Here is a 27154-nt window from a genome sequence, read left to right as displayed (position 1 = left end):
ACATTAAGGGTCGCGGGGGGGGGGGGGGGGGGTGGAGCCTATCGCAGCGTCAACGGTGAGAGACGGGGTTCAGGTCGGCAGTCCATCGCAGGGCCGACAGAGAGACGAACAACCATTCACACTCACATTCACACCTACGGTCAAATTAGAGAATCAATCAGCCTCGTCCCCAAATTGATGTCTTTGGAGGAAGCTGGAGTACCAGAGAGAACCCACACAGGAACAGGGAGAACATGGAGACTCACACAGAAAGACCCCATGCCCGAGCCGGGACTCGAACCCGGAACCTTCTTGCTGTGAGGCCACAGTGCTGACCACTGCACCACCGTGCAGCCCAGACTTATTATTAGGGCCTGAGCCAGTCCCTGGCGAAGACCCTATTATGTTTCGAAGTCACACTCGTTATTATTATTATTATTATTATTATTATTATTATTATTATTATTATTATTATTATTATTATTATTAGCCGGTGTGTAATATCTTGATCTTAAAATCATGGGGTATATGACAATAGAGGGAGTGGGAGGTCCTGATATACGCAGTCAGGTGCAGTGTAAACTAAGGAAATACTCAAGAAAAGTACTTCAAACTTGAGTACTTGAGTCAATGTGCTTTCCAGGACAGGGATGATTCAGTGGTATGATATAATATAATTTACAAAGCGTGGTGGTTTAGTTTATCATTGGCTGTATTCCGTTTCAGACTTTGCTGCTCTGACAGCGGTCAAGTCAGGCACGAGAGGGACGATAACAGGAAACGTTTCTTTCAAAATAAGAGGCAACATCGTGCCTCTCCATAATGAAATGCAGTATTTCCAGGAAAAAAAAAAAACAAGAATACAAAAACTCCTCCTCCAACTACTACTACTCCAACTACTAATATCCTTTATTCAGCATCACCCTTAGAAAAAAACGTTATTAAGTCAAAAACGGTTAAAGATGGGTGGCTTATAATCTAAAGCTTATTTGACCACAAAATGCGTTTATGTATGTTGATATGATTTTATTTGTCATTATAGATACAATTTTAGTATTTTATGAGGATGAATCTCATTTCAAAAAGTCCAGATTAAACTAAGTGCAATACTACTACTACTACTACTACTACTACTACTACTAATAATAATAGTAATAATAATCATTTTTATGTATAATCTTGTATAGAAGGGAAAAGGAAAACAAATTTGATGTTTCCTGGTAACAAATTGAACATCAAATGGATTGATACGTTTTTTTTAATGACTTGTTCTGTATGCGACGTCCAGTCGGTCAATTATTATGAAAATCTTACCGGAAGCTGATGCTCTTTTCCCAGTACGCTTCAATCCCTACGGCGGCGAACACCTCATTCCCGCTGACAGCCTGAACTCGAGCAGGGGGCACCGAGTGACGGCTTCAGCAGCCAACATCAACCCGGCGTGTCGCTCCGGGGAATTTCCATTTTCCACGAACAGTCTCAGTTACTTCGAAGACTCGAGAAACGAGCTGGATAGACCAGAGGTTAGTTCGTTAGTTTCCTTTAAATTTTATCATTTTCTGTGTGTTTATTTTAAAAAAGTATTATTAATTTCTCTCTCCAGCCAACCGTTTTAAATCTGAGCGGACTAAGTTCACCGCCGTGGGGTTACCTTTCCATAACGCACCGGCCCAGGTCGTGTGGAACCGAGGGAGTCCGCTTGTTTGGAGGCTGGAAGCATCTGTGGGTCCTCTGTTCCTCGCAGGTCGACTGTGAGCGGGAGAACCAGTGAAGGTAATCAAACACACCTCGAGGAACACCCTTGCGAGAAACAAGCTAAGCTCTATTATGCTGCTGAATGATTCCCAGCTCGCCCGCTGCTCACCTTTGGTGTTCAACTTTCAAAACAAACTTTTGGGGGGTCACTTTTATGAACTAGACCGAAGTTTCCTGACGGAATTCGGGCAGGCGGCTTGTTTTGAAGCTTCTCCTGCAGAATAAAATTGATACTGAGGTGAACCTGATGCTGCCTGTGGTTTAAAAATAGCTGGCAACTGCATTTCCCAGGTATCAGTGAAATAAAACCTGCTCATAACCCCTCAATCGTCCATATAGATCACTTACTTATGTTTGTTTATTTGTTGTTGTTTGATATTATTTTATCACGGTTGAGTTCATCCTCTTAAAGTAAGCGGGGCAGTGCATATTAATAAACATTTTTGTGAATGTGCCAGTTTAGACATTTTGGCTAATGATCAAATGTATTCCCTGGGCTGATGTAGTGACAGCTGCCAAGTACATGGAATACAGTAGTACTGTAAATATACCAGAGTAGGGCTGTGCAATTAAAACAGTCTCAGTTGATTTTGTATTGCAATATATTGGCATAAAATCACACTGTAACTCGTGGAAGTTACAGCAGGGCGTTACAGTTCAGGGAGGGACGCCAGAAATTATGAGCACTCTCAACATGACGTTAGGGCTGCTGCGTGTAGTCGTAGTTCAGTAACATGACAGCTGTACAAATATGCTTCTAATAAATGGCACATAACAATAATATTGTTCCTCGTTTACAGTACGTGCTTTTTCCTTTGTGGGGGTTGTGGCTGATCGTTGTGTGGGATCCTGAAGGCAACTTTACATTATTTGCATGACGGGTGTCATATTAGAGCCCCCCCCCCGTCGGGCCTTGCTCTTCATGTAACTTTGAAGGATGTGGTTTCCTCTCAGCACCTCTGAGCACAATCAGAAGACTTCACTCGTCTGGGGTGAGATGCGGTGGTGGTTGAGATGTCAGTCAGCAGACTGGCATTTTCTGTGTTTACCAAAATAAAACTATCCCAAAATCCGGGAAAGAGAAGCAATGCCCACCATCCCTGTGTTTCCTGTTATATTTGGTGGATATTTGTGCCGATCTCGTGTATTTCTGTCCGGCACAGATGGCCTAGCAGACATCTTCTATCATTTCAGGCATCAGGCATTTAACAATTCTCTTCTGTTGATATAATCAGGGCCAGAAATGCATCAATTAAGTACATTTCTGAAAAGAAAATGCATATACTTATTAAGCCAGTCTTGCTGCAGTTTTGTCCGATTGCACCGTGTCCTACGCGTCATGTTCTCCTCCTTTCATCTGGCGTCGGTAACTCTGTGTAATTTGATGTAAGTCACATGGTTCAGCTCACCGTGCTCCAGCTGGGGCTCAAATGCGGAACCTTCTTGCTGTGAGGCGACAGCGCTAACCACTGCACCACCGCGCCGCCCCTATTCAAACATATTCAGGTATTTTTTGATATTTAGAAAGAATTTTCACAGAATAGTTTTTGACAATTCTGTGAATAAAATGTACCAATTAAATGTGAAATCAACCAATAAAAACCTCAGTGTAAACATGAGTAATTCAGACATCAGCTGTGTGAAAGTAACCAAATGACGAGATTTTTACAGATGATGTGTGACTCATTGCAGAAGCTCTTCGCCTTTTGTGCAGACTTTCAATCATGAGTAAAAAGAAAGCCCCTGACGGCGAGCTGAACCATGTGACCTACACCTAAGGCCACGCCGGGGGTGATTTCAGACTCATTATATGCAGCCTTTGGTCTGTGCATGTGTCGTTTTATTGATTTCTTCATATCCCCAAAGGAAATATCTGCAGCATTCCACCTGCTCCAATTTCCTTACAGGGGCCTCAGGATAGGGATACACACACACACACATGCACGCACGCACACACACACACACACACACACACACACACACGCAGTGTCACTATGGCACTGTCAGAAAGAATGTCGACTTCACATGCAGATGTTCTTAGGAAACATTCCACATCAGCCATCTTTTATCTTTTGTCAACTCTTCTCCTTCCCCGTGAGACGCGGATGCTCGTTCCTGCTCCGTCACCCGTCAGAAGACGAATGTCTTCAGTTCTTTCTGAGGGTCTCTGGGAGGATATGAATCAGACCTGCTGGTTTCACACACAAGTCCCGAGCTGTTTTGTGTGACTCAGGAAATCTTATCTTACGAGTGTGTTTGCAGCAGCGATGCAGAACACTCTGCAGCGCATTTCTCACAGCAGGATCGTTAGCAGGAACGCTGCCGAGGGGAGCTTACCTCAGGAGGAGAAGTTGTGACCTCGCTGTACTTTAACCTTTCACCACTGGGCTCCACTTTCTCTCAGAGAGCACTTGTCTGCCCAGGTAGTTCCGACATAACATAAATACATCTCTATGCTACAATTAAATTAAATAAGTCACCACAGGAAATGGAAAAAATGAAGAGGGAATCATACAAAATTTATAGTCATATGGGAATTGCTCGTCTTTTCTGATCCATTTTCACCTGTTTTATTATCTCTGAATCTGAACATTTTCGTGAAGGCATGGAAAATAATGTTTTCTCTCCTAATCATCATAATCCTGATATATTTATTTATTTATCGTTTCCTTGCCTTAGACAGCAGACGAGGTTCTGCATGCTCAACATTGTAACTGGCACACCTGAGTGAAACAGTGGCCCTCTAGAACTCTGCAGTCACTCTGACTTTGTGTCCTTTGTCTTAAAAAAGCTGTTCAAATAATGAAGCCCTTGTGAACAATAGAAGGCACAGGTGCAAATCTTCTGCTGAATTAAAATGACTAGAACTTAGAACAGGATTGAATTTTTCACACTCAGCCTGTCCTAGTCAAACTGTGCGCGTGCGCGTTCATGCGTGTGTGTGTGTGTGTGTGTGTGTGTGTGTGTAGGCCTTTTAACTCCTGTCTTAACCAGCCTCCGAGCCAGCGCGTGATCTTTGACCGTCATTACCGCGAGCTGTCACTTCAGCTCTGAGCCACAACAACAAAGAGCAGCTTTTGTTGCCCGAATTACTCCTCCACATTCTCTGTTTCTGTGGTGGTTTCTGTTTCTGAGGGTCGAGGCTGTCCCACTGAAAGACACCCAGACACAAATTTGGTTTAAATATGATGAAGGTTTCCGTGTTGAGGAAGCCACCTATTGAAGTAGTGCTCAAGCATGGAGGCCTAATGACCCCAACGCCAAATCGGCCGTATTCGTAAGCCATATTTGGCTCCATTTTCCAACCCCTAACTAACTTTTTTCCACAGTTGAGATGTTTGCAAGGAGAAAAACATGCATTAAAAAAGCAACTTTAAACATAACAATCAATGTGATTCAGTACGTAGGGCAAGAAGTGGTATTTTTGGTGCTCTGAGTTCTGAGGCAACTCGTTGATAGAATCAAGTCTCGTCTTCTACAGTGACAGAGAAAGTCTGCGACGTCATGTGAAAGGCAAGTACAGAGCCAGCACTTGAACCAAACCATCGTAGTGCTGATTCGCTAGTGATCAGGGGTGCATGGTGGACCTAAACATGCAGTTTAAATGTCTTATTTTCCCCATTGTCTTTAATGAGTTGAATCATCACTCCAATTCTTCAGTCTCTCACTTTCCATCCCACTCGCTCTCTCTTTATCTCTGTCACATCGTTTTCAGACTGTCCCATTGATAGTTTTGTCTTGTCGGCAATGAGTTCTGTGGAGATGAATAATGTAGTCAAGCTGTCACGATAGAGAGGGCATGATTCATCCCTCCGTGTTGCAGGGGCGCGAACGCACTTGAAATATTTCCTGGAAGATGGAAAAAGATGCTGGGTTCTGGAGGTCAGATGTTCGTGGTGGTTGTCTGGTTTATGTGTTTATGTGAGAGGAGGCAGTGAAGTTTTGGAATGAGTGATGAGAAACACAACGTCCAACTTAGGTATGGGGTTTTCTGTCTCGCACATTTGCCTGCATTCAAATGAGGCCATTGTAAGCATCTTTGCTGACACACACACACACACACACACACACACACACACACACAAGCTGAGAAGTGAAAGAAGAGGGGAAATTCTTTGGCTGAATGGGTGCCTGGGCGCCGTGCAGCGACAATAGAAAGGGCGTGGGGGGAGAGCAAGAGCTATTTTACAAGTCATGCCAGTTCAGCACGTTGAAACATGAGGGGAGAGGGGAACAGCGTGGTGGTTGGAGCTGAGACGGAGCCAATAGTTGTTAAGTCATGAAGCACTTGCTTCACTCTTATACAGTATGCACCACGTTTCCTGTTTGAATAGCGTTGAGTAGAGTGAGGTAGATGTTCATATACTTGCACGCACATGTACCAGTTGATTGTGTTGAAGACACATGCCCATTTTTTGCGAGGTATGTTTATTGTCCATCATCCCCATAGCAAGACAATAAGATGGATACTCTTTCTCCTCTGCGCTGCACTGGGGAGCCGAGGCGCTTGTTAGCTTAGCACAATGAATGGTAGTGGCTAGGTAGGTTAGCGTACCTTCAGCTTGTGCATTCAGCTCCCAAAACGTGTATTCCGGTTCAGGTAGATCCAGGTTTGGGATTGAAGTGATCCCCCTAATCCTCACTTACAAATTCAGCCATGAGCAGTAGCTGCAGTCGCTCTACGAGTCCTCAACAAACATTCTGTTTTGTCAGCAAAAGTTTTAAGGTTCTGTATCAAGTCACTGCACCCACTCAGGAAAGTAGTTCCGCACGTGTGTCTGATAGTAAAAGTACAATAACTCACAGTTTCACACCAAGTATTTGGTGGTAATGGTGCAGGCGAAGACTGCTTCAGAGAGGACAGTACGTTTTGATGGGTTTTGACTGAGGCTAGCGAACGTTGCCCTTCCGCTACCATTGACTGTGCCAAGCTAACCAGCAGTCCGCAGTGTCTCGGCTCCCTATTGATCCCAGAGGAGAGAAGAGTGTCTGTCTTACTGTCAGGCTCTGGGGATGATGGACAGTTGGCCTGTTCACTTAAGCAGGACAAACAGAGTTGTTTTCACGCTGAGTTGAGAGCCTCTCTGTGTGTTCACATGTGCAGCTGACTGGGGGTGGAGTGACACTGACTGGGCCGCTGTGTTCTGCAGGGCCACTGGATGTCCTGCCCATCAACACACTGTCTATAGTCACAGTGAGTGAGTGGGAGCTGCGTGACGCTGACATGAGTCACACACTCATTCTGTGCTCACCACTTGTGTGATGCTGAGTGGCTGAGACTGGCAGAGGTGTGTCATCACACCAAAACACAACTGTGCTCCCTCAGACCTGTCAATGTACGCTCTCTTATTAGAAGTAAGACATGAGAAACAAATCTGTCCAGAAAACGTCGCTGCAGCTTTAATACCTTGACAAGAATCGTATGTTTTAGTTTTTCCTCCTGCGTCCTCCCTGATGTTTCCCATCCACATAGCGTGCCATTAATATTAGTTTAGGATATGTTGGTAAATCTTGACTTGAGTCTCTTTTTATTTTTTCATGTGTGAATGGTTCAGAGAATGCATGATGATGGCAGTTTGACTCACGGGCCTGCAAAAAAAAGTGGAAATGCAGTGTTGAAAATGTGCCCACCTCTACGTGATAAGTGGTTGTGTTTATGTTGTTTTAAGTTGGCCGCGGTTTAACCACTGCACGTTGCGACATGTCCTGTCACACGAGCCCTCCATCACATGTACACCTCTGAGCCTGAGACTGTGTCAAGAGCTGTTTGGCCCCTGAACCAGTTTTTGTATGCGGTTTTGTGTGTCAGGGTTTCAGCCATGTGGATTCATTTTCAGAACGTGCATCAGGAGTGAGAGCGCTGTGACAGTAAATACACGAGTTTATGTATCTAGAATAACGTTCACGAAAATACCAGAACAAAAGAGAAAAATAAGCTTCCTCAGCACTGCACCACCACCACCATTTGCCTCTGTTGGTCTCGGTGTAAAAAAGTTGTAGTTTATGTAAACAAAGTACCAAAGCTAGACTTAACCTAAAGAGTTGGTCCCGGTCCTGATCAAACTGAACTCATGTCCACTTTAGAGAGATGCAGTGACAAGTTGGTGTTGACAACAGTTCCTTCAGGCAGATGTGAAATTCCATTGTGGAACCAAAACTCGTTTATTCAGCGTTAGAAAAATATGAGCCTTTGTTAAAGTGTGAAAACGCCCCAAGAAGTGAGTCGAATCGAAACTGCAAGTCACCAACAAACAAATTTTGGCTCATAATACTAGAGAATTCCTTCTGTAACATCTCTCCACGAGGAAGTGAGGATCGTTGCCTACACGCGCTCTCTGTTTAGAGATTTAACTCACATTTAATCCTGTTGGAGATTAATTCCCCATTTACACACACACACACACACACACACACACACTTTTCACAAACCCTCCAGTTACACCGGTGAACACATTTTTGGGACGTTTGGAAAATTGACGTTTTGATTCATAGCGTCTTATATATCTGAGGCTGAGAAAACGTTACATTTTTTTTCGTTTGATAAAATGTTTGTTTGGAGAAAGGTGAATATTTCATCGCATTCAGAAAGTTAAAAATAAGTTATTAGCAGTTATATGAACGTTATCTTGTCCTGAATTTTGGTGGTGAAATATTTTGTAATAATTAATCCTGCATTAAAGCTGCATTCAAATTATTATTTCACTCCTGCATCCCTGAGTTATCAGCGAGGTGTTGCCTGGTACATTAATCAAAATGTTCTCTGCCTGAAATAATGTAATGTCACTGGCAAGAGTGTGTGTGTGTGTGTGTGTGTGTGTGTGTGTGTGTGTGTGTGTGAGAGTTCCTCATCATAAACTGCTGTCTGATCACAAGAAAGAAGCTTTTTTGCATTTGCCTATTAAAAATAGGAAGTCCCAAACCGCAAAGCCAATGACTCACTTCATTCAAAAGATACAGAGGTTGCAGTTTCAGCCACTTCTCATGCGCTTCAGTTGAAATTAAAGCATTCTGAATTTATTTTAATATACTGTTCTTTTTTTTTTTAAACAATATTGCAACAAGAGTTGATGCACGAGTCCTTTTGGCTCAGATTCCGTCACTTTATAATATTATGAACCAAGTCTGTCCCCTTTTTAACACAGCTTCAAACTCCAGAGTTGGTTGGTTTTTCTCCAGAAAAAAAGTTTCAAATACCTGACTGTGTCAAAGTGAGACGTGAATATGTGTGAATTTCCAGTGGCTGAATCATATTGCAGCTGGAGGTTAAAGACGCAGTGGCAGCAATGTCAAGTTATGAGCCTGCACTCCTGCTAATGTTTATTTGTATAGTACTTATCAAAACCGTTAAAGTACTGTACAACAAGCTTGTGAAAACAATATAAAGCACCCGCGAAGCAAGAAAATACACAATATATAAATAAAAACAGGCCTGAGGAAGAAGAGAATAAAACTGAAAATGTTTAAAAGAAGCTAAAATGTAATGACGGATATATTAAAATGTTAAAAAAAAGACAAGAAAAAAGCAAAAAGATCTTTAAAGAAAATAAAAAGGTAAAGCAGGGAATTCTGTTTGAGTAAAGTTTTCAGGAGAGATTGAACAGATGAAGGGTTTAGGTAACCCTGAGAGTCAGGTTCAGTCTTCTTTAGAACACGTCTGGTCGAATGATGCTTTCATCTGAAGTTGGATTGGTTTTGAACGCTTTTCTGGAACAACAGCATGAACATCCTCCATGATGACATGAAGACCTGCCGTGTGCTCCATGTTCTGCCGAACAGAGGTCATGGTAACTGGTTGTTTTGCGCCAGTGGAGGCTGTCGGTCCATCAGACATACTCGGCCGTTGAGGCCAGTCTGCATCCGTGAGCTCGCTGGAGAAGACAGAAACTCCGGGGGAAGTGAGTTCTTGCAGGTTCAGGAAATCTCACTGTCAGAGTTTAGTCACCCTGGAAAATATTTCCCGTGTTTAAGAGCTTTGGTTGTAGCGCCACTGGCAGTTTTACTCTCCAGGCTGGCACCAGGTTCAGTGTTCAGAACCAAATTAAAAGGCTCATGAGAAGTCACCAGTCCGAGGAAAGGGTCTGTACCTGAAGACAGTCTCCTTTTCAGCTTCATGTGGTGTGGACTCAGACGTGTCTCTCTTCTCTCCGCGCTCACAGAAATGCAGGATCTGTTCTGTGTGTCAAAAGTTGTGATTGAGTCGTTGGAAAAGGATCAAATTATCATTCAGAAATATCAAATGATTGGTAATAAAGGATTAAGACAGATTATTTACAGGTAGTATTATTGAACATGGGGGCACGGTGCTGCAGCGGTCCTCACTGTGGCCCCCCAGCAAGAAGGTTGTGGGTGGGGCCCCGGCTGGAGAACGGGGTCTTTCTGGGTGAGTCTCCATGTTCTCCCTGTGCCTGCGTGGGTTCTCTCTGGTACGCCAGCTTCCTCCACAGTCCAAAGACATCAAGAGGGGACCAGGTTAATCCAGACTCTAAATTGACCGGAGCTGTGGGATTCCGTTTATTAAATGTTAAGAACATTTTTATAAATGCTCACCACAACCTGCCAGAGCCCAAAAAGATGTGGTTTGTTCCATTAAAGTCCAGAGTTCCTCACTTTATTTTTCCCTGAATGAGCCACCAGGTGTTTGTCATTTTCATTTTAAAAAATGTATGAATAATCGATTGTGATTGCAATAAATTAATTGTAGCATGTCTAGAACCAAATCCTTGTCGTTGCTATTGCAAATCATCCTGTGTGTGTGTGTGTGTATCAGTTTATGTGCTCATTGTCTGTGTGGTTGTTCCAAAGCTTCTCAAATATCAGGTGCATGTTTGAGCACACAGAGCTATAAATAACCCCAGCCCCGGGCGATGCTATATGATATACAGTACATTTTTCTAGTTTTGTTTTTGTAATGTTGCTGCCTCTCTGTCTCTTTGTCTGGAGTCCTTGTCCGTCTTATCTGTGGAAAACTGTGTCGGTTCCATTTTAGCACCTGTATCTTTCCGTTTCCACTGTCATACGTACTGAGGATACAGTGGCTTGCAAGTAGGCTGGAACAGAAACGGAACAGAAGACACAAGTATGCATGTGCGGTTGGTTGAGACACGTCTGTCTGTCCTGTGGTTCTCAGCAAATGTGACATGTTACTAAGTGGAGGTTTCAAAAGGGAACCTGTCTGCACTCATTGGAGTGTCAGTGTTTCCGTAGAATACTCAAAACCAACATGTAGATTGAAAAAGCCAACAGTGAATTCTTGGTGTGTTTGCACGCGTTTAAGTGGAAGACTGTTTCCATTGATAAGAACACAGAAAGGTCGTTCTGTGCGTTAAGGGTCTGAACTCATTCGAATTGGCTGGGCAGGAGAGCAGCGATAACATTGCTGGAGAAGAATAGAACCATGACGAAAATGTCTGAGTGTGTCAGACCTGTGCAGCCTTCTGATAAGGACGTTTTGTTTTATATAGGATGTGCACATAGGCTCGCAGGAAGAATGTGGAAGATAGACTTGTGTTTGATTGCAGCGTGCCTTTTCTTGTTCTAAGTTTGTGTTCTATAGGCAGCACACGCCTGCTACCATGCACATCGCGTTTCTGCTTGTTTACATTTCTCTCCCCTTGCCAGTTGACGCCGATGGAGCCCCGACTGACAGACAATCTGAGGCTTGTGATGATCCTCGCCATCCTCCACGCCGCAGGTAATGTAATCTCAACTCCTATCTGAAGTAGCTGTGCCTCTTCATTTAAATTGTGTCGCAGCTGTGGAGTTGCGGTAAGATGCTTCTGTAGAGGAACCTTTTGGCATGTGTAAAGATGCTGTGCTTGAGAGTGCTTGCTCATGATGCTGCACCCCCCCCCCCATGGTCTTTGTTAATAGCATTGTAGGGTTGAGATTGACTCTAGATAAACGCTGCCCCGAGAGCTCTTCTTTTATCTGGGTTTTCCTGGCTTATCTGGATCAGAGGCGCCAGCTTTTGTTAATAGAAGGCACATAGGGGAGCGCAGGTTAATGTGAAGTGTGGAGTCTACAAGGAGGATCAGGGGTCTGTCAGTGAGGTTGCTGGGGAGACAAACAGATAGACGGAAGCTGAGGTTCTGGTCCAGATGGACCACCGCCTGCTGACAACAGGCAGGCCTAAAAAAAAAGGTTGCTTTAAAATATCACGTTAAAAATGGTTGCTGTGAACTTAGAAATTTTAGAGGAGAAAGTTTCTTGCTTTTTCAAACGTGCGTGAATGCGCACGGAAACCCTGATAGCAGTTCAGCTCTGATGTAGCCAATCTTGAACTCACACCACTGGGCAGCTTCCATCGTCTCCTCACACATTCACAACTTTGTATTTTGTGCTGTTACTCTGGAACAATTACAGCTGTTCAACTGAAGGCAGTGCGTCATCGGCTCTTCTTCTTGTACTCCTCTTCAGCGACGTGCCATGTTGCCTATACCGCCATCTCCTGGCAGCATTGTGTCAATAATTGTATCCCCTCCCGAGCTGATGGAAACAAGGGAAAAAAGGGAAAAAAGGGAAACCCAGTCAAAGAGAACTTGAACTCTCCAGAAACAAGGAAACATGTTTTCCATTGTTTGACATTACATTTGCTGCTATTGCAGTTTCTCTTCTCTGAGGGTCAGGATAAGTTTTGTTTTATTTCTTTTCTTGGCAAAAAGCTCTGAAACTCTTTTAAAATTAAAGGTGACCTTGAACTAGACGTCCTTGTGCAAAATGTTTTCACTAGTTTATAGAGGGTGATATACAACTTCTGGCGTACTTTCTTACCATAAACTTACTAGCAGAGTCAACGAAACCATTCATGTTACTTCATGATTGGCCACATCGGCTTGATTCTGGGTGAGAGGAGAGGAAGCAGTGCTTTTCTTGCGGTTCATTAGTGCCAATTATTTCCCATTTGTAGAGGAAGGAGCAAACATCACATCATCTTTTGTCCTTCTGTTTGTCAGTTTCAAGTGAGAACGACTGGGACTTGAACTTCTGTGGCACCTGGCGACATGGCGAAGGCTCCCTGAGCCTGAACTTCAGCCTCTCTACTGGCTGTAACGGAATCTCCATATCTGCAGAAGAGCGCAGTCTGTCCATTCACGGGCAAATCACAGCTCAGTGTAGACGGTCCGGCGTGCTTCAACTCAACCAGAATGGACTTGATTCACAGGAGGAGAGTCCCTTCTGTCTGTACTGGGAGCCACTGAAGGACCAGCTGATATTACAGGTAACCCACTAATCTATGTGTCTTTGCTGTGAGTTTTGAACTAATTAGATGCAACGATTATAAAGCGTCCTTGCTCAAGTTTGAACCTGGTCAGGCCTGATTGGGCAGCATGTGACCTGGTCCTTCTAATCAATGCCGCCTGCAGTAGAAGCAGCGACTGCATCATCTGACATTAACATTCTAAAGAGCCCAAGCCCGTGGAGATACAGCGCAAGTGCAGCAAACATCGTGCTGGCTTTGGTTTGACTCAAACCTGCAAATGAATAGAGCTCGTCTGTATTAATTTGAAGTTATTTTTTTGAAATATCTGGCAAATTAGGCCTGTGTAAGTGGATTGCTTCCTCAAACTGCTTCCAAACAACAATGTACTCTGTGTTTGCCAGAGGAAATACGTTCTAGCACCAGCAGCATACAGTAGCTAAAGCTGCACACGAGTGCACAGAGGCGTAGAAGGTGTGGCTCCAAAACCAGTGCGATTGGAAATGAAGTCTTGGTGGACACAACATTTGGTGGATAGTTTGATGTCATCTGTATTGATGTCGTTTTCTTTTGGGTGATGTAGAAATGCTCTGTAAATGTGAGTAGTTGTTTTCTCTCACTTAATCAGTCAGTTTTGCATGATTGAAATCAGAAATACATCACGAGGCGGTGGTACACTGATAAAAGGCATTTTAACAGCACAGTCCATCCATCCATTGTGGTGGGGGTGGAGCCTATCCCAGCAGCCTTCCCCCTGGACAGGTCACCAGTCCATGGCAGGGCCAACACATAGAGACAGACAACCATTGGCTCTCCCAGCCACGCCTACGGTCAATTTAGAGTCTGGATTAACCTGGTCCCTCTTGATGTCTTTGGACTGTGGAGGAAGCTGGAGTACCAGAGAGAACCCAGCAGGAACAGGGAGAACATGGAGACTCACCCAGAAAGACCCCGTGCTGCAGCCGGGACTCCACCCACAACCTTCTTGCTGGGAGGCGACGGTGCTGACCACTGCTCCACCGTGCTGGCCTTAACAGCGCAGTATGAATTTGCTTTTGTCCACCATTTAGTTTGAGTCTTTGCCCGCCAAGGCAAGTAGTTTGTGCTGCCCTGGACAATCGTATGTATCTGTGAGGCTTCTGATAGCAGTGACAGCCCAACTTCCCTCTTCCTTGAAGATCATAACACAGGTTATTGTTTTTGTTGTACAGGTGGGAGGAGAGAACCTCACTCTCTGCTGGCCAACCGCCCGGCCAGACTCCTGCTGTACTTATCTGTCTCATGGTCCCAACACCCCCGAAGCACCCTATGGCATCACACATGGAATGATCAAGAACGATGTCATCACCCATAAAACACTGACAGCCTACAAGTTCAGTGGAAGCTCCATGAGCTGCGGTGAGAGAGGCTTGATCTTGTTGACCTCATCTGTAAATGGAGCATGTTTGGCAGCATGGATGTTCAGCTTGTTGTGCAAAAATGTTCTGTTATTCAGGGCTCCAGACCAGCACCTTCTTGTGGTTACACTGGTGATCCTTATTAACAATTCTAGGACAAGCAGCACAGCACATTCATCTCCACTGAATTACTGACGAATGCATCCGTACTTCCTTGCCAAGTCTTTTTATTGATATGAAATCAATAGCTGATAAATCTTGATTTATAATAGATTAAGATCCTCAATCATAAATTACAACCTTAAAATGAACCACTAATTCTCATCCATTTACATGTACATATTTCCAAAATGTAACTCTCTGAACTCTTACTCGTGCTACTGTGAATAAGGAGGCGCAATAAAACTAGCATATTTTCAGTCCCAGCAGAGGCCAGTCTGATGGTCGCCTTATTTATTTTGCTCTTTTTTTGCTCGTTGTCATTGATGAGGGAACAACAGTAATCTTCAGGATGGTTTATGGTCGTTTCCAAATGTTTTAGAAATGAAGAATAAAATCACTTTGTGAAATTCAAAAAAGTTACATGCATTTTTGGTATGTACAGAATATTATATAGATTTGAGGTTTTGAAAGGAGGATATTTACTTGTAACAGAGTGTCTGTTGTGCAAATTTTAACAATTGTAATATTTAATATTACTACCATATTTGGAAAAAAAATTAAAAATATATTGTTCTGGTACAGGAGCAAGAAAAATGTGAAGCACATGAAGCACAATACCAGAAAGTAACACCTGCCATTTTTACAAATGATCTCACAGTTTGCCTTTAACAAAATCCTCAGTGCCAAAATGAAGCCGCTAACCAGCAGTAATGACTTCAGCAGCAAAGTCACCACCATCTATACTCCATAATATCTCATGACAAATCGAAAAGTCCAGTAAAATAATTAACATTCCTGACGTGTAAATCCTGAGTGATGTTTGGCGAGGCGTTTTTTTTATTTGTGTGGCACCTTTCATGCACGAGGCATACAAACGTACATCACAAAACGATAGAAAGAATGAATAATCAAGAAAAAAAAAGCATCATTGGCATCAGAAAAACTCTCGTGAACACCAGTGACAGTGAAACATGGAGAATTATCAGCGTACTCGTTCAGCCAAGGTGCTGTGAAACGGTTGTGATGGTTCCACATCTCAAGGTTCCTACAGTCAGAGCACGTGTGGTGCATATTAGGATTTAGGGCTAAAATTTTCAACGTGGTACTAAATAGTCGGTCTGGAGCCCTGAACGTAGGTGGCTTTGACTTTTTAACAAGTCAAGTTTGAGTCTCAGTCTGTTCAACTGGTTTAAAAAAAAAAAAAAAAAAAGTTAGAAATGCTTTCAAGTCCTGTTGGTGTTGACGTTGTCAAGTCAAAAACTCTTCTTTCTCTCTCTTTGTTTTAGAAAGCTTCTGTACGGAGGGGAGTTCAGGATCCACCCAAGTCAATGTGTAATTTCCTCCCTCTTTATTCTCTCATGTGCCATCGTGTTTGGTGCAGCATTACAGGGTGTTATAGTTTTTTTATCAACATTCTCCCACGTGTGATTTTGTTCAACATTTGCAGTCACTGTTTTTAGCGCTTATATAATCACGCCTGACGTGGAAACAAAGATTTTTGACCAAAAAAAAAGGGGAGCAATAGCCCGTCTTGTTTTAGAATCTCAAACCGCGGTTGTCACCTCAGATAAAGGTAGTGTGTGTTCTTGTGTGTGTGTGTGTTTAGGATTGAAGAGACCGTGATGGGCTCCCAGGCTGACGGGAATGTTGAGCATCCCTGTGCTTTCACCTCTGAGGTGGAGATGAAGGAGGACTTCAGGGGTTCTAACATCACTGCGCCGGTAAGTCAAACACACTAAGACCAGCGGTGACGCTTGGCTAATAGCTAACAGACGGCTGGTATCCATCCATTTGAGCAGTTGAAAGCACACATATTATTCAAATTATTGTATTTTTTTGTGGAGAAAATCATTCAAGATCTGCCATGACATCTTAATATGCAGGAGGTCCTCAAACAGGCTGAAGTTAGGGAGGAAGTTAGAGCACCAGCAGGTTACACATCACAAATATTCATCCTGTCAGTGCAGCGATGGAGGCTGGTCAGCCTCACTGATACAAGCTCATGATCACTGGTCAGGCTCATGTTAGCTTAAATCCAAAATGCGGTTTGATCACCTGTGCGTTTGTGAGATCCCAAGTCTCGCCATCCTGATTGTACAGGATGAGCGCAGTGAGTGTGTGGCCCTTCCTGTTCGAACCGTCAAGCGTGTGCCCTCTTATGACTAAAAACTGGTCCTAAACGTGTGTAAAATCAAAGAGTTGAAAAATCCTCCAGCGTTCACCAGGCATCAGAAACAGGTGTAACTGGGTCTTCATGATGAATATGCAAAGTGCCTAATAAATCCAGAAAAGGTGGAACTGCTGCACTGACTGGCAGCCTGCTCCTCTCTATTAGCGGCCCTGTAGTCGCTCTCGGGCAAAACTACGATGCTTTACCTCCCCTCTGCGGCTCCTCTGCATCCATTTTTAATCAAAGCCTTATTTTATAGGGAGTTTTTAACCCTCTGAGTGAATTACTGTCCTCTTTCTAGGAGGGTGGTGGCTTGATGAGCAAAATAGATGAGAGCTTAGCCACATGAAAGTGACTGATCGCCACGTTTCTCTGCCGAGTGGAGGATGAATGTGGAACGCTGGCATTTTTTTTCCCCCCACCAAAGTACCTTTAAATAGGTCCATTTGTGTAACTGCCCTGACTTAAGTAGCCCTCTACAAGTACATCTACTCATTACAGTGCGCTCTCACAATCACAGCAGCGGGCGGTGCACGCCGTTTGATTGGTCCCGCTTGAAATTTTACATGTGGACACACAGAATGAAGCAGTTGATGCCAGCCTGTGTGTGGTGCCCTTGCTCAGGTTTCGTCCTCAGACTTTTTCAAAGCCTCTTATAACACTAAATTTTGTACTACAATACAAAAGTGTTCAAAAGTTGGTTCCTCCTTTAGAAAGTCCACTTTGAATACTTGAGTTGTGTTTTTGTCTTTGTTTTTTGCTTTCGCTTGAATAAGAATTTTACTTCAATATCCTGACTTGACGCGTGGTTGTGTTTGACAGGGAGTATTTAAACTTCAACTCAAATATAAAGGGTTATGTACTTCATCCATTACTGCTTATAGGTATTTTATTGGGTGATTTTAGTTTTTTTTTATAGATTTAACATCTTATTTCACGGACGTTCATTTGTTGACCAGCGGATTGTTTTTACTTTCTCATTTTTTGTCAAACACTGACTTTGGCCTTTGTTTTTTTGGTTGTTTTTTTTAACCTTTTTTTAGTGCCAAGGAGACCAAGCTATTATGTGAGGCAGGGTTATATTAGAGACAGGCCTTTGTTTCAAGCTCTCTCTCTTTGATAATACAGTGTATTTGCTCATGTTCTACCAAGAAGCTTTGCCCGTCTGACCACCCCAGGGCTCGAGCACGAGAAGAGAGACTCCCCCGCCGTCGATCCTCTCCCCAAGGAACCTCTCTCTCTTCTTTCCTGGCCAGTAATTGGGGATGGCTATTATCTAGTATTCTCATGTGTCCGCCATGCCCCTGGCCACTACATGAGTTCCAGCTTGTATTCAAGGAATTGTGGTGTTCCAAAAACAACCGTGCCATCTTGTTTACTCTGTATCTCTACTGTTTTCCAGGCCCTCAAAGGCTCCCCACCTGAGTCCACCACCTCGGTTCATCTGCCTCCAGCTCTGAAGCTCGCCGCAAAAAACAACAGCAAAGTTGTTTGCACCTTCTTTAAAAACAACTCCCTGTTCCAGGTGAGACTCGGACGGCAGAGAAAAGATGGCGGCATGACCCAAACGATTTCTGATCCAAGCTTTGACCTCATAACAATACAGCTCTCAGGGTCTTGAAAGTTTGGGCAATGCTTAAATTGAACAGTTATGTTTTCAAGGTTATTCAAGCACATCCCTTTTAGGAACGTGATCAATGCAACACATGCTTGTTAATCACCTCTACCAGGGCTGCCCAACTTTGGCCTGACATAAGGAACAATTTGGTCTGACAGATGCAAAGTGGAAACATTATAAACTCTGCATTATAAAATATTTAAAACAGTATACTGTATCACTGTACTCTGTTTGTGAGGTAAGATGCCCGAGAAATATCCCTGATCCGCTTCTCATCATTTGATCAGGCAGCAGATTGACACCCTGCTAAGAAAGTCACTTTGACACAATCGAATGGAGAAAAATTGATGGTGGTACACAGACAAGAAGTTTGGGAACCCCTGATCAATGCTGTCACTGCAACAACCCTGTTGCCATATTTGTTTGAAGTAACTGCTTCTAAAATGGCCACAACTTCCACTGACTGAGAAGTTTGTTCAGGAATTCTGTCAACTTGAACTTTTCAATTTATAGAAACAGTTAGGAGAATAATAATAAAAGCTTAAAAAGTGTGGAAATATGTTGGTTCAGGCACCTTGAAAGTACTTGAACTTTACTCTGAAAAGGCCGTATGACCAGTTCTACTGACGGAGTACTGGACGACAGAGATGTGTTTGTTCCTCACTGTGTAAATATACATGGTGGAGGTACAGGTGTGTGTCTGTGTGTTTCAGGAGGGTCACAAGGAGGGCAGGGTTCTTGACGACGTGGTGGAAATCACCATAGAGAACGAAGTCATCAAAGATCTGCCCGAACCAGTCAGGATCAGCTTCCACCATGATGTCATACGTGTGAGTTTGCTGGGTTTTTCTTTCCTTTTGATCTTTGTCAGCATGGTTGAGTTTCCATCGCTTCCGAAAATTTCTTGTACAATTGAAAATGAAAGAACATAGACTTGAAAATGTAGTTAACACATAAAACTGCATGATAAGATGTACAGCAACAGAATGTGGATGTCAGTGCATGAAAACTGCTCGGAGGTGGAATAAACCTTTGCATAAAAATAGGGGTTTGGACCTGAGGTCCGGCTGTTCCAAAGTCTGGTATCATTTGATTCTTTTTGAATTTGCTGTCGAGTGAATTTGCTGACAAATACAAGTAAACTTGATACAATACTTCTATATTTTACTACGCATGACATGCAGATTCCTTGAAATGACAGCAGAAGTGTTTCCTCTTAAAGTTAATGAACGCGCCTGGATAGAGGAGGGCAAAACAGAGAATACTGGGATCTACAACCCTTAGTGCAAAGCATCTTCGGTAAGATACTGCGAAGCTAAGCACAAGGATTGCTTTCAAAGCAGAAAACAAGTGATGAATCACCAAAGACATTCAGCATCATTATGGATTTATTGTACAGAAGTCGTTCTGAAAGGGACACAATCGATCCCTCGATTCTGTTCATGAAGCGATCACACAGACGGTAGAGGGAGCCTTCTACTTTCAGGTCCTGCAGACTAACAGTTGTGGTTCTGCCGTGTTGCTGACGAGTCCACTCAGTTCCTGTTGAACGGACACGCTTGCAAATGTAACCTCACCAGTTGCCACAACAAGTCAAACACAATACGAGTCCAACCCTCAACCTACGTAAGTGCGGCTTCTACTTGGTGCTGCCTTCAAGAACAGACACCACAAGGGTTCTTTTCTTACCTCACATCTCACTGAAACAGATGCTGGTGGTGGTGGTGGAGGTGGTGGTGTTGAAGCACTGACAATGCTGCTTTGCAGAAGTGTGGTAAACCCCTCGGTTAGCATCCCACGGTATCTTTAATTCAACCGTTGTCACTGCTCGACCTGAAGGATCCACTGATGCAGACTCCTTTGTTGATATGAAAGAAATGGTGCTGCATATTTATATGAAATAATGCTTTACATCTCTTGTTTTCATTTCAGGAAACTCACTCAAGGAAGTGTGTGTCGTGGGACACTAGACAAGGTTGGAACACACACTTGTGAAAATCCTGCAATGTTACACTCTTAAAATATGTTTGTGTCTCTCTAAGAGGAACCTGTCTGGTCTTTGTGTAGCTCCCAATAAGGTGAAGTGGATGGAGGCTGGATGCAGGACGCAGAGGAGAGGAGGAAAACACACTGACTGCCTCTGCAACCATCTGACTTACTTCACAGTTCTGGTGGTGAGACACGAGGCTGATACACAAACAGATCCTGATCAGATGAAGACCAGCAGGTGTTGACGGCTCTCTGTGTTGCTCTTTGTTCCGCATCCCTTTACAGCAAATGGAGCCTCGACCAGTGCGCCATCTCCTGGCGCTGACTGCCATCACAAGTCTGGGATGTGCTGTGTCTGTAATCAGCTGTGTTGCTCTCATCGTCCATCTCTGCAGGAAGAGGTAAGGCTCTCTTTGCTGAAAAAATGCAACTAATATAGGACTGGAACCAAATACAACTTTTAGGAATCTCGAAAGAACAAAACTGAAAGTATATGTTGTCCACGCATTACACTCTGGATGCTCCTTGAGTTTTTTTTCTCAGATTAACTTCCAGATTAGATTAATTCTCTACGTCCTGAGGCGCTGCCACTCCAACAGGGAATATTTCAGCACAAAATAGCAAGAATGTGAAAGATGCAATGAATCAGTGCAACACATGACGCTGGCGTTTGACCAATGTGTTACTGCTCACTGCTGCGTGCTGAGGCTTCACCTGGAGATGAAGCCAAGTTCAACATTCTTTTGTTTTACTGACACATTTTTACGGATGTTTTCTCTCTCTCTCTCTCTCTCTCTCTCTCTCTCTCTCTCTCTCTGTAGGGGAGCTAAGGAGCAGTCCGTTCCCATCCACCTGGGCTTAGCGTTGTCCCTCGCTTGCCTCAATCTCCTCTTCTTCTTCACTGGCATCCTGGCTAACGTGGGAGGGAACGATCTGTGTGTCTTAGTGGGGGCGGGTCTCCACTACTTCCTTCTCAGCTCCTTCACTTGGATGGGCTTAGAAGTTTTTCACACCTTCTGGTTGGTCTACATGGTCTTCAGCCCTTTCCCGAAGCCTTGTGTGTGGAACCTGCTGGGCTTCTGTGAGTGTGTCTCTTGATCCAACCAGTGTGAACAGAGTAGGGTTGGAGCTAATCACCTCCACAGTGTTTCTCAACCACAGGCCTGAGGCCCATGGATGGGGCGTGAACGCCATCTTGTGGGCTGTTAAGTGTTCTCCTGTTGAAGCTCCCTTTTCTTGAGGGTAATAACTTTTAGGTTTGGTAGAATATAAATCTAAAATATGATATACAATCCTCCTTAAAGCAACATCGTTGATTTCAGACGGTCAGTTTGTGGAGCTCCCTGCTAACATGAGGACGCGGTGGATGATGGGAACGTTCCGGAAGCACTCTCTCATTATTGTTTTTGCTGTTTGATTTATTTGATTCCCGGGCAACAGTGAGTGGTGGTGCTGGATTTCATGAACACATTTGAAAGGTAGCAATAGAGCAGATTAGCCAAAACATTCTGGGATCTGTGTCATGAGCCCCGGCCTGCCAGAGGTACGAATAGATGGAATGGCGATTCAGGACATGTGTGCAGACCTGAAAAGGAACAAAGTAACGTTACTTCAGTGTACTCTAGGTAAACATGCCATTCATGCTTTTCCAAACCTTCTATTTCCCAGTGCTCCCTGCTGTTCCCGTGGCCATCCTGGTTTCAGTCGGTGACATTTACGGTGAGAGGAAGGTGGTGCCAAGCGACGATGAATCCAATCCTTATTTAATGTAAGCAAGACTACGAAATATGACCGGGCTGCTCAAAGGGTTTTCCACATTGAGAAGTTTTTCTCCCATGACTGTTGGGGATTTAACAAGAATATTACAATCCATACTGTCAGTCCAGATGTAGGTAAATTATGCATTCAATTTAATAGGTAAAATGTTTAAACTCTGACAAGGAACACACCAACTTATTCTCCCAAACCCACCCAGAGTCCAACAAGGGAGTAGATCCCCTTCTCTCCTCTGTAGTGTTGGGGAGCTAGAGCCCATGCTAGTACGCTTAGCATGATGAATAGTCATGGATGGGCATGTTAGCATACCTCTGTCTTGCCTGCTCAGCTTCCAAAGCCTGCAGTTCCTCCTCTGTGTATCAGGTGCTTCTCACCCTTCTAAATATTTGTTGTTACTACAATTCTACAATTTCATTTAGCAGACGCTTTTGTCCAAAGCGACGTACAACACAGCTGGCTGTGAAACACATCACCCCCCAGGGATGATGAAGATGTCATTGGGAAGTGATCACTGCCTCCTTTCATGAGCATTGTTGTGATTCCAAAATGTTCAATGTCTCATAATTCAATGTTATTTCATCACAAATGTTTTACTCAACCTTAGTTTCTATGCAGGCAAAGACAGAAAATTGTAAATGATGACATTTGATGGAGGAAGGCTAACACTTGTCATCCACGACCATTCATTGTGCTAAGCTAACTAGCATGAGTCTCAGCTCCCTAATGCACCACAGAAGAGAGAAAGGTCTCTGTCTTATCGTCTGACTTTGGGGACGATGGACCATAAAGGACTTTTCCCAAAAAAGTGGTTGTGTTCTTCTGAGGAAAATACTCTCATTCTCATTTGTTTTGCGTTTGTTTCAGGTGCTGGATGAAGAACAACAACAAGGCCTTGTTGGCACACTACTTCACCAATGTGACGGTCCTGGGAATCCTGATATGTGCGGGCATTGTGATACTCTTCCTGGTCTACAGGGAGATCCGCACCAGGGAAGAGTGGAGGCAGAGCCGTGTGGCGTTCCTCAGTATCTGGGGCCTCAGCTGCCTCTTTGGGACAACTTGGGGTCTCACCTTCCTGGACTTCGGTCCTCTCTCTGACTTCATTCTCTTCCTGTCCTGCATCCTCAACTCTTTTCAAGGTAAAAGTTTGACGTATCTTTGTGTTCTGTCAACTGTCCAAATATAGTCATTCAGGAAGAGAGTTGAAATAAACCAGAGCAGCTTTTACAGTATTTTGACCTCCGTCACTGAAGGTCCAAATCTATAAAGTCAGTCTTTGTGTCCACTGTTGAGTCAGAGATTGATGACTGGGTATGGAGCTACTGGTCCATTGTGGGAATAAAGACAATGGCCGTGGTTAATTAAAGCCTTCTGTTACTGGCGCCTGTCAGGACAAAAGCTGCTTCCTCTCAAATGCAGCTCACTGGTTGAGTGAAAAAAAGTAAATCACTTTATTAACCCCGACATGGCTGCATGGAGGTGGACCAGACACAGATTTATACAGATGAATGGAACCTGACAGTTCAGGATACGAGAGCTCTGTGGGTGTCAAATGTCAACAAATAATGCAAATATTATAGAGTATAATGCCAGTGTGTTAAATAAATGATGAACAATTTAATCATTCTAAATAAGAAAAAAATGATTGAAATAGTTGTACATTTATTTAACACGAGTGTTTTTGTCTTTCTCTGCTTGTGTGCCGTGGGTCTTTATTTCTCATTTGAAGCGCACCAACAGTGAGACTCTGAGGTTGAACTGGAGCAGTTTGTGTTTCAGTCCAGACACAGTTGAGTGCTGCTCCCAGCTGGAGGTCACGGTCCAGGGCTGCAGTGAGCCTCGACCAGCCCTCCAGCAGAGAATGACTTTACAAGCCCTGTTCTGCGTGTTTTCCAGTCCTTTAAGCTGGTCTGCTGCTAATGAAGTGGGCCAGACAGGAGTCCTAGATCCCAGTCCTAGATGCAGGTAGCCTTTGTGCTTTATAGTGTCGTGGTCGTCCAGTTCCTTCAGGCACTGCAGAGCAAAGAGCCTCCTGTTGGCTGGGGTCAGCGTACGTTCCTGGACTTGTCACAGAGGTCCAGAGAGTGTTGGTCATTGGAGACCTGACAGGGCTGGTGAACGCTTCATATTTCTTACCTTTGGCCTTTCCTCGAGGCAAGTTGAATATAAAAATACCGCTACTGTGGTGCTGTAGAGACATCACGGCCCACAAATCACTCATCCTAGACCCCAGAGGACATCCTGTCTGGTACAGACCTCCACAGAACCCCCCCCCCACATATAATGACATCAGGATGACGACTCCCACTGATAACAGACCGCCACCCTCATGATCACGATAATGTGGACTAGAAAAGGAAAACAACTCCTCTTATGTCTCCTGTCCAGGTTTCCTCCTGATGCTGCGCTTCTACATGCTGGATTGGATGCGGAAACAGGCCAGCGGTTCAGGTCTCGGCAGCACCAGCTGCGGCTCCACCAGACAGCACATGCTCCAGGCCCAGGAGCGGAGCTAGGCGGACTGTAGACGCGCTCACACATTTATACGAGGACCTTCCGTGTCGTGTCCTAGGTTCCTAGTGGTGTCTGGAACAAGACACCCAGTTGGTCCCCTGTAGAGAATCATGACGGACGCCATCACTCAGGAAATCATCAAACAGGCCTGGAGCTTGTATTTGTACAATACCTAGACTGGCTCTAGTCACAGAAGGGAAGTAGTTTTATCAGGTATTTCGAAATGAAAGATAGAGACGAGATAAATCTTCATTTCCAAACAGAGAAATATGATGATATTGGTTCTTTGATACTAAGAAAGGTCACTTCCAAAGCTGTCTGTTCTTTGGACTGTAGATAAGCTTTTTATTGTTGTTGTTTTTCAGTGTACACTTTTGTTGTGTAGCTTTTTGAAGTAGCACTTTAGATTTTCAGCCTTTTTATAAAAATGCCTGTAAAACCTCATTCAGTGGAAAGGGGCTTTTTATGCTTTTTTTACAAGCCTCAGAGAGATTGTCATGGTTTATTGTTGTATGCACAACAGAAGACACAAGCTTGTATGTACTGTAAATAATTGTTGAATATTGTGTAAAAGAGGATTTTATAACAAAGTCGAAAATAATGTTCAAAATGGACCAAAATTAATTTCAGCTGAAAGGTAGATTGAAGTTAAAGTTAAAGATGTCTGCAATATGAGACAGGCCAAACCAGCAGGGGGCAGCATGATTGTGCCATTAATCTGCCTCTTTAAACCCACTGGAATATACTTTACTTTGACTGGTATCAAAGAGCCAGGATGGGTTTCCTCCATGACGCCATGAGGATGGAGAAGTGCTCTGTTTGTGCTACCACCTTGTGGTACAAAGTGGTATTACCAGATGCGATGGACCCGCTCTAGCTTCACCTTTAAACTGTAACAGTGTGCGCTGATCAAATGTTGATTTCAGATTCCTGCTGGTATAATTGATCACTCTACGATCGCCGCTGAGCTCAAGTGGATTTTTAGAGACTGTGATGTTTTTGCACTTTTCTGTTTTCACTTGTGAACTTTGATGTCACTGGAATTATTGTGTATATCTGAGTTTTTTTGTGTGTCGATGCAAATAAAGTATAACTAATAAAAAAAAGAACCTTGTATAAAAGCAGCTAAGGCCTGCATGTATTTGTGTAATAGTGTGTGTGTGTGTGTGTGTGTGTGTGTGTGGCGGTGCAAGCGAAGCAAAGCAGTTTGGAGTGTTTTCCTGCACCATCCCTCCTTATCTGCACTGGCGTGTTTCCTCCCTGGAGCTTTGTTGTTCTCCGGTGTGACGCTTGTTTTGTTAATGACTTGTCTATGTCTGCTCACCCGCCATCAGAGGAATCTGACTCGACAGTCTCTTGGTAAAATTCAACTCAGTTTATTTTTACTCTCTTACGTGGATTTATTCTGCACCGCCGGCCAACGCAGATGTGATTACAGTCGACCTGAAACCAGAAGTGAGCTGTGCTGTCACCAAACAGCTCTCAAGAAACACAATAAAGGTCTCAAACATCCAAGTGACAGAGGACAAGCCTCTCGTGTCACTTTTTTTATGCCTGTGAGGAATCGTCCTCAGAAGCCACCCCCACCTCCAGTCGCCTGAGAAGAATTAGCAGCACATCGGAGTGTTTGCTTTGCCTCTGCAAACATTTTGTTTATCTTCTTCTGCACGTGTTTGCGTATAAACGTGTTGTGCCGTTATCCCCAACACCTCACTAAGATGTTAATGAAACATTGGGCTGGAGGGCCCGCGACCTCCGACCCCGGCCCCTCGCAGGACCACACTAATTACATGCCTGCTTTTCACACGCCTGACACACAAAACTCATGATTTTCAACGATGCTGAGATTACTCTAAGCACTATTAAAACAGCTAGCACTCCAACAGAGCTTTTCAAAGTAAGACGGGGCTCCAGACAGTTTGGGGGTGGGGGGGGGGGGGTTCAGTGAACGGAGCTGACAGCAGCGATGAAGGACCTCATCATAGACAAAGATGTGATTATGGTTACAGAGATGCAGTTTATTTGAGCCTCTCAGACCGGGTCAGAACCACAGGTGAATTACATGACGTTTCAGTTGGGCTGCCAAATTAATTTACTGGGCCACTCTCTCAAATTGTCTGAATTTTATTTTCCTCCCCTATTTTTTCAAAGTCAGAAACTAACTGGACAGATCTTGTTTTTTGTGTATTGCATACAGAGTCTGAAGGGCTCGATCAGCAGTGCCGCTGGTAGCCGGCCTTGTTTGGAATAACAACACAGTCATGATCCAACAGGAATCCAGGAAATGAAAAGAGCAAAAATAAACTCAGGGCTGGAGGTGTCTGAGGGGTTTCACACTAAAAATCCCTGGCAGGTACATTTGAACCAACAGTGCTTGAGTCGCTTTCTTCAATAATAATAACCATCACAATGCATTTTATTTTTTAGCACTTTTTGTAATATTAAAACACTTTACAATAGCAGGTATAAAAATACAAGTACAATTACATTCATAAACAGTAATCAACCAAATACTAAAGACAGAAGTAATACAAGCTCATATATATGAATGAGCCCCGAGGTGGCTACAGAGAGAGGAATACATATATATATATATT

At 43.7% G+C, this 27154-nt stretch overlaps 1 protein-coding gene across 1 annotated transcript; it reads left to right on the top strand.

The window, feature by feature from the left end:
• Positions 1–1321: 1321 nt before the first annotated feature.
• Positions 1322–25675, top strand: adgrg1 (adhesion G protein-coupled receptor G1). Its single transcript, XM_086190655.1, has 16 exons — positions 1322–1502; positions 1583–1752; positions 11353–11425; positions 12687–12952; positions 14143–14329; positions 15777–15822; positions 16097–16211; positions 18063–18185; positions 18992–19108; positions 20211–20253; positions 20346–20452; positions 20553–20668; positions 21089–21348; positions 21936–22035; positions 22908–23182; positions 24432–25675. Exons 3-16 carry the CDS (start codon positions 11362–11364, stop codon positions 24557–24559), a joined length of 1947 nt encoding a protein of 648 aa, XP_086046781.1. The 5' UTR covers positions 1322–1502; positions 1583–1752; positions 11353–11361; the 3' UTR covers positions 24560–25675.
• Positions 25676–27154: the final 1479 nt, after the last annotated feature.

This window comes from Aulostomus chinensis, chromosome 2 (assembly GCF_037954235.1).
Source record: "Aulostomus chinensis isolate RoL2024-O1b breed Wild chromosome 2, RoL_Achi_v1.0, whole genome shotgun sequence".
Lineage (NCBI taxonomy): Eukaryota > Metazoa > Chordata > Actinopteri > Syngnathiformes > Aulostomidae > Aulostomus > Aulostomus chinensis.
The sequence above is the reverse complement of the archived record's forward strand: the minus strand, read 5'-3'. Positions and strand labels throughout refer to the sequence as shown.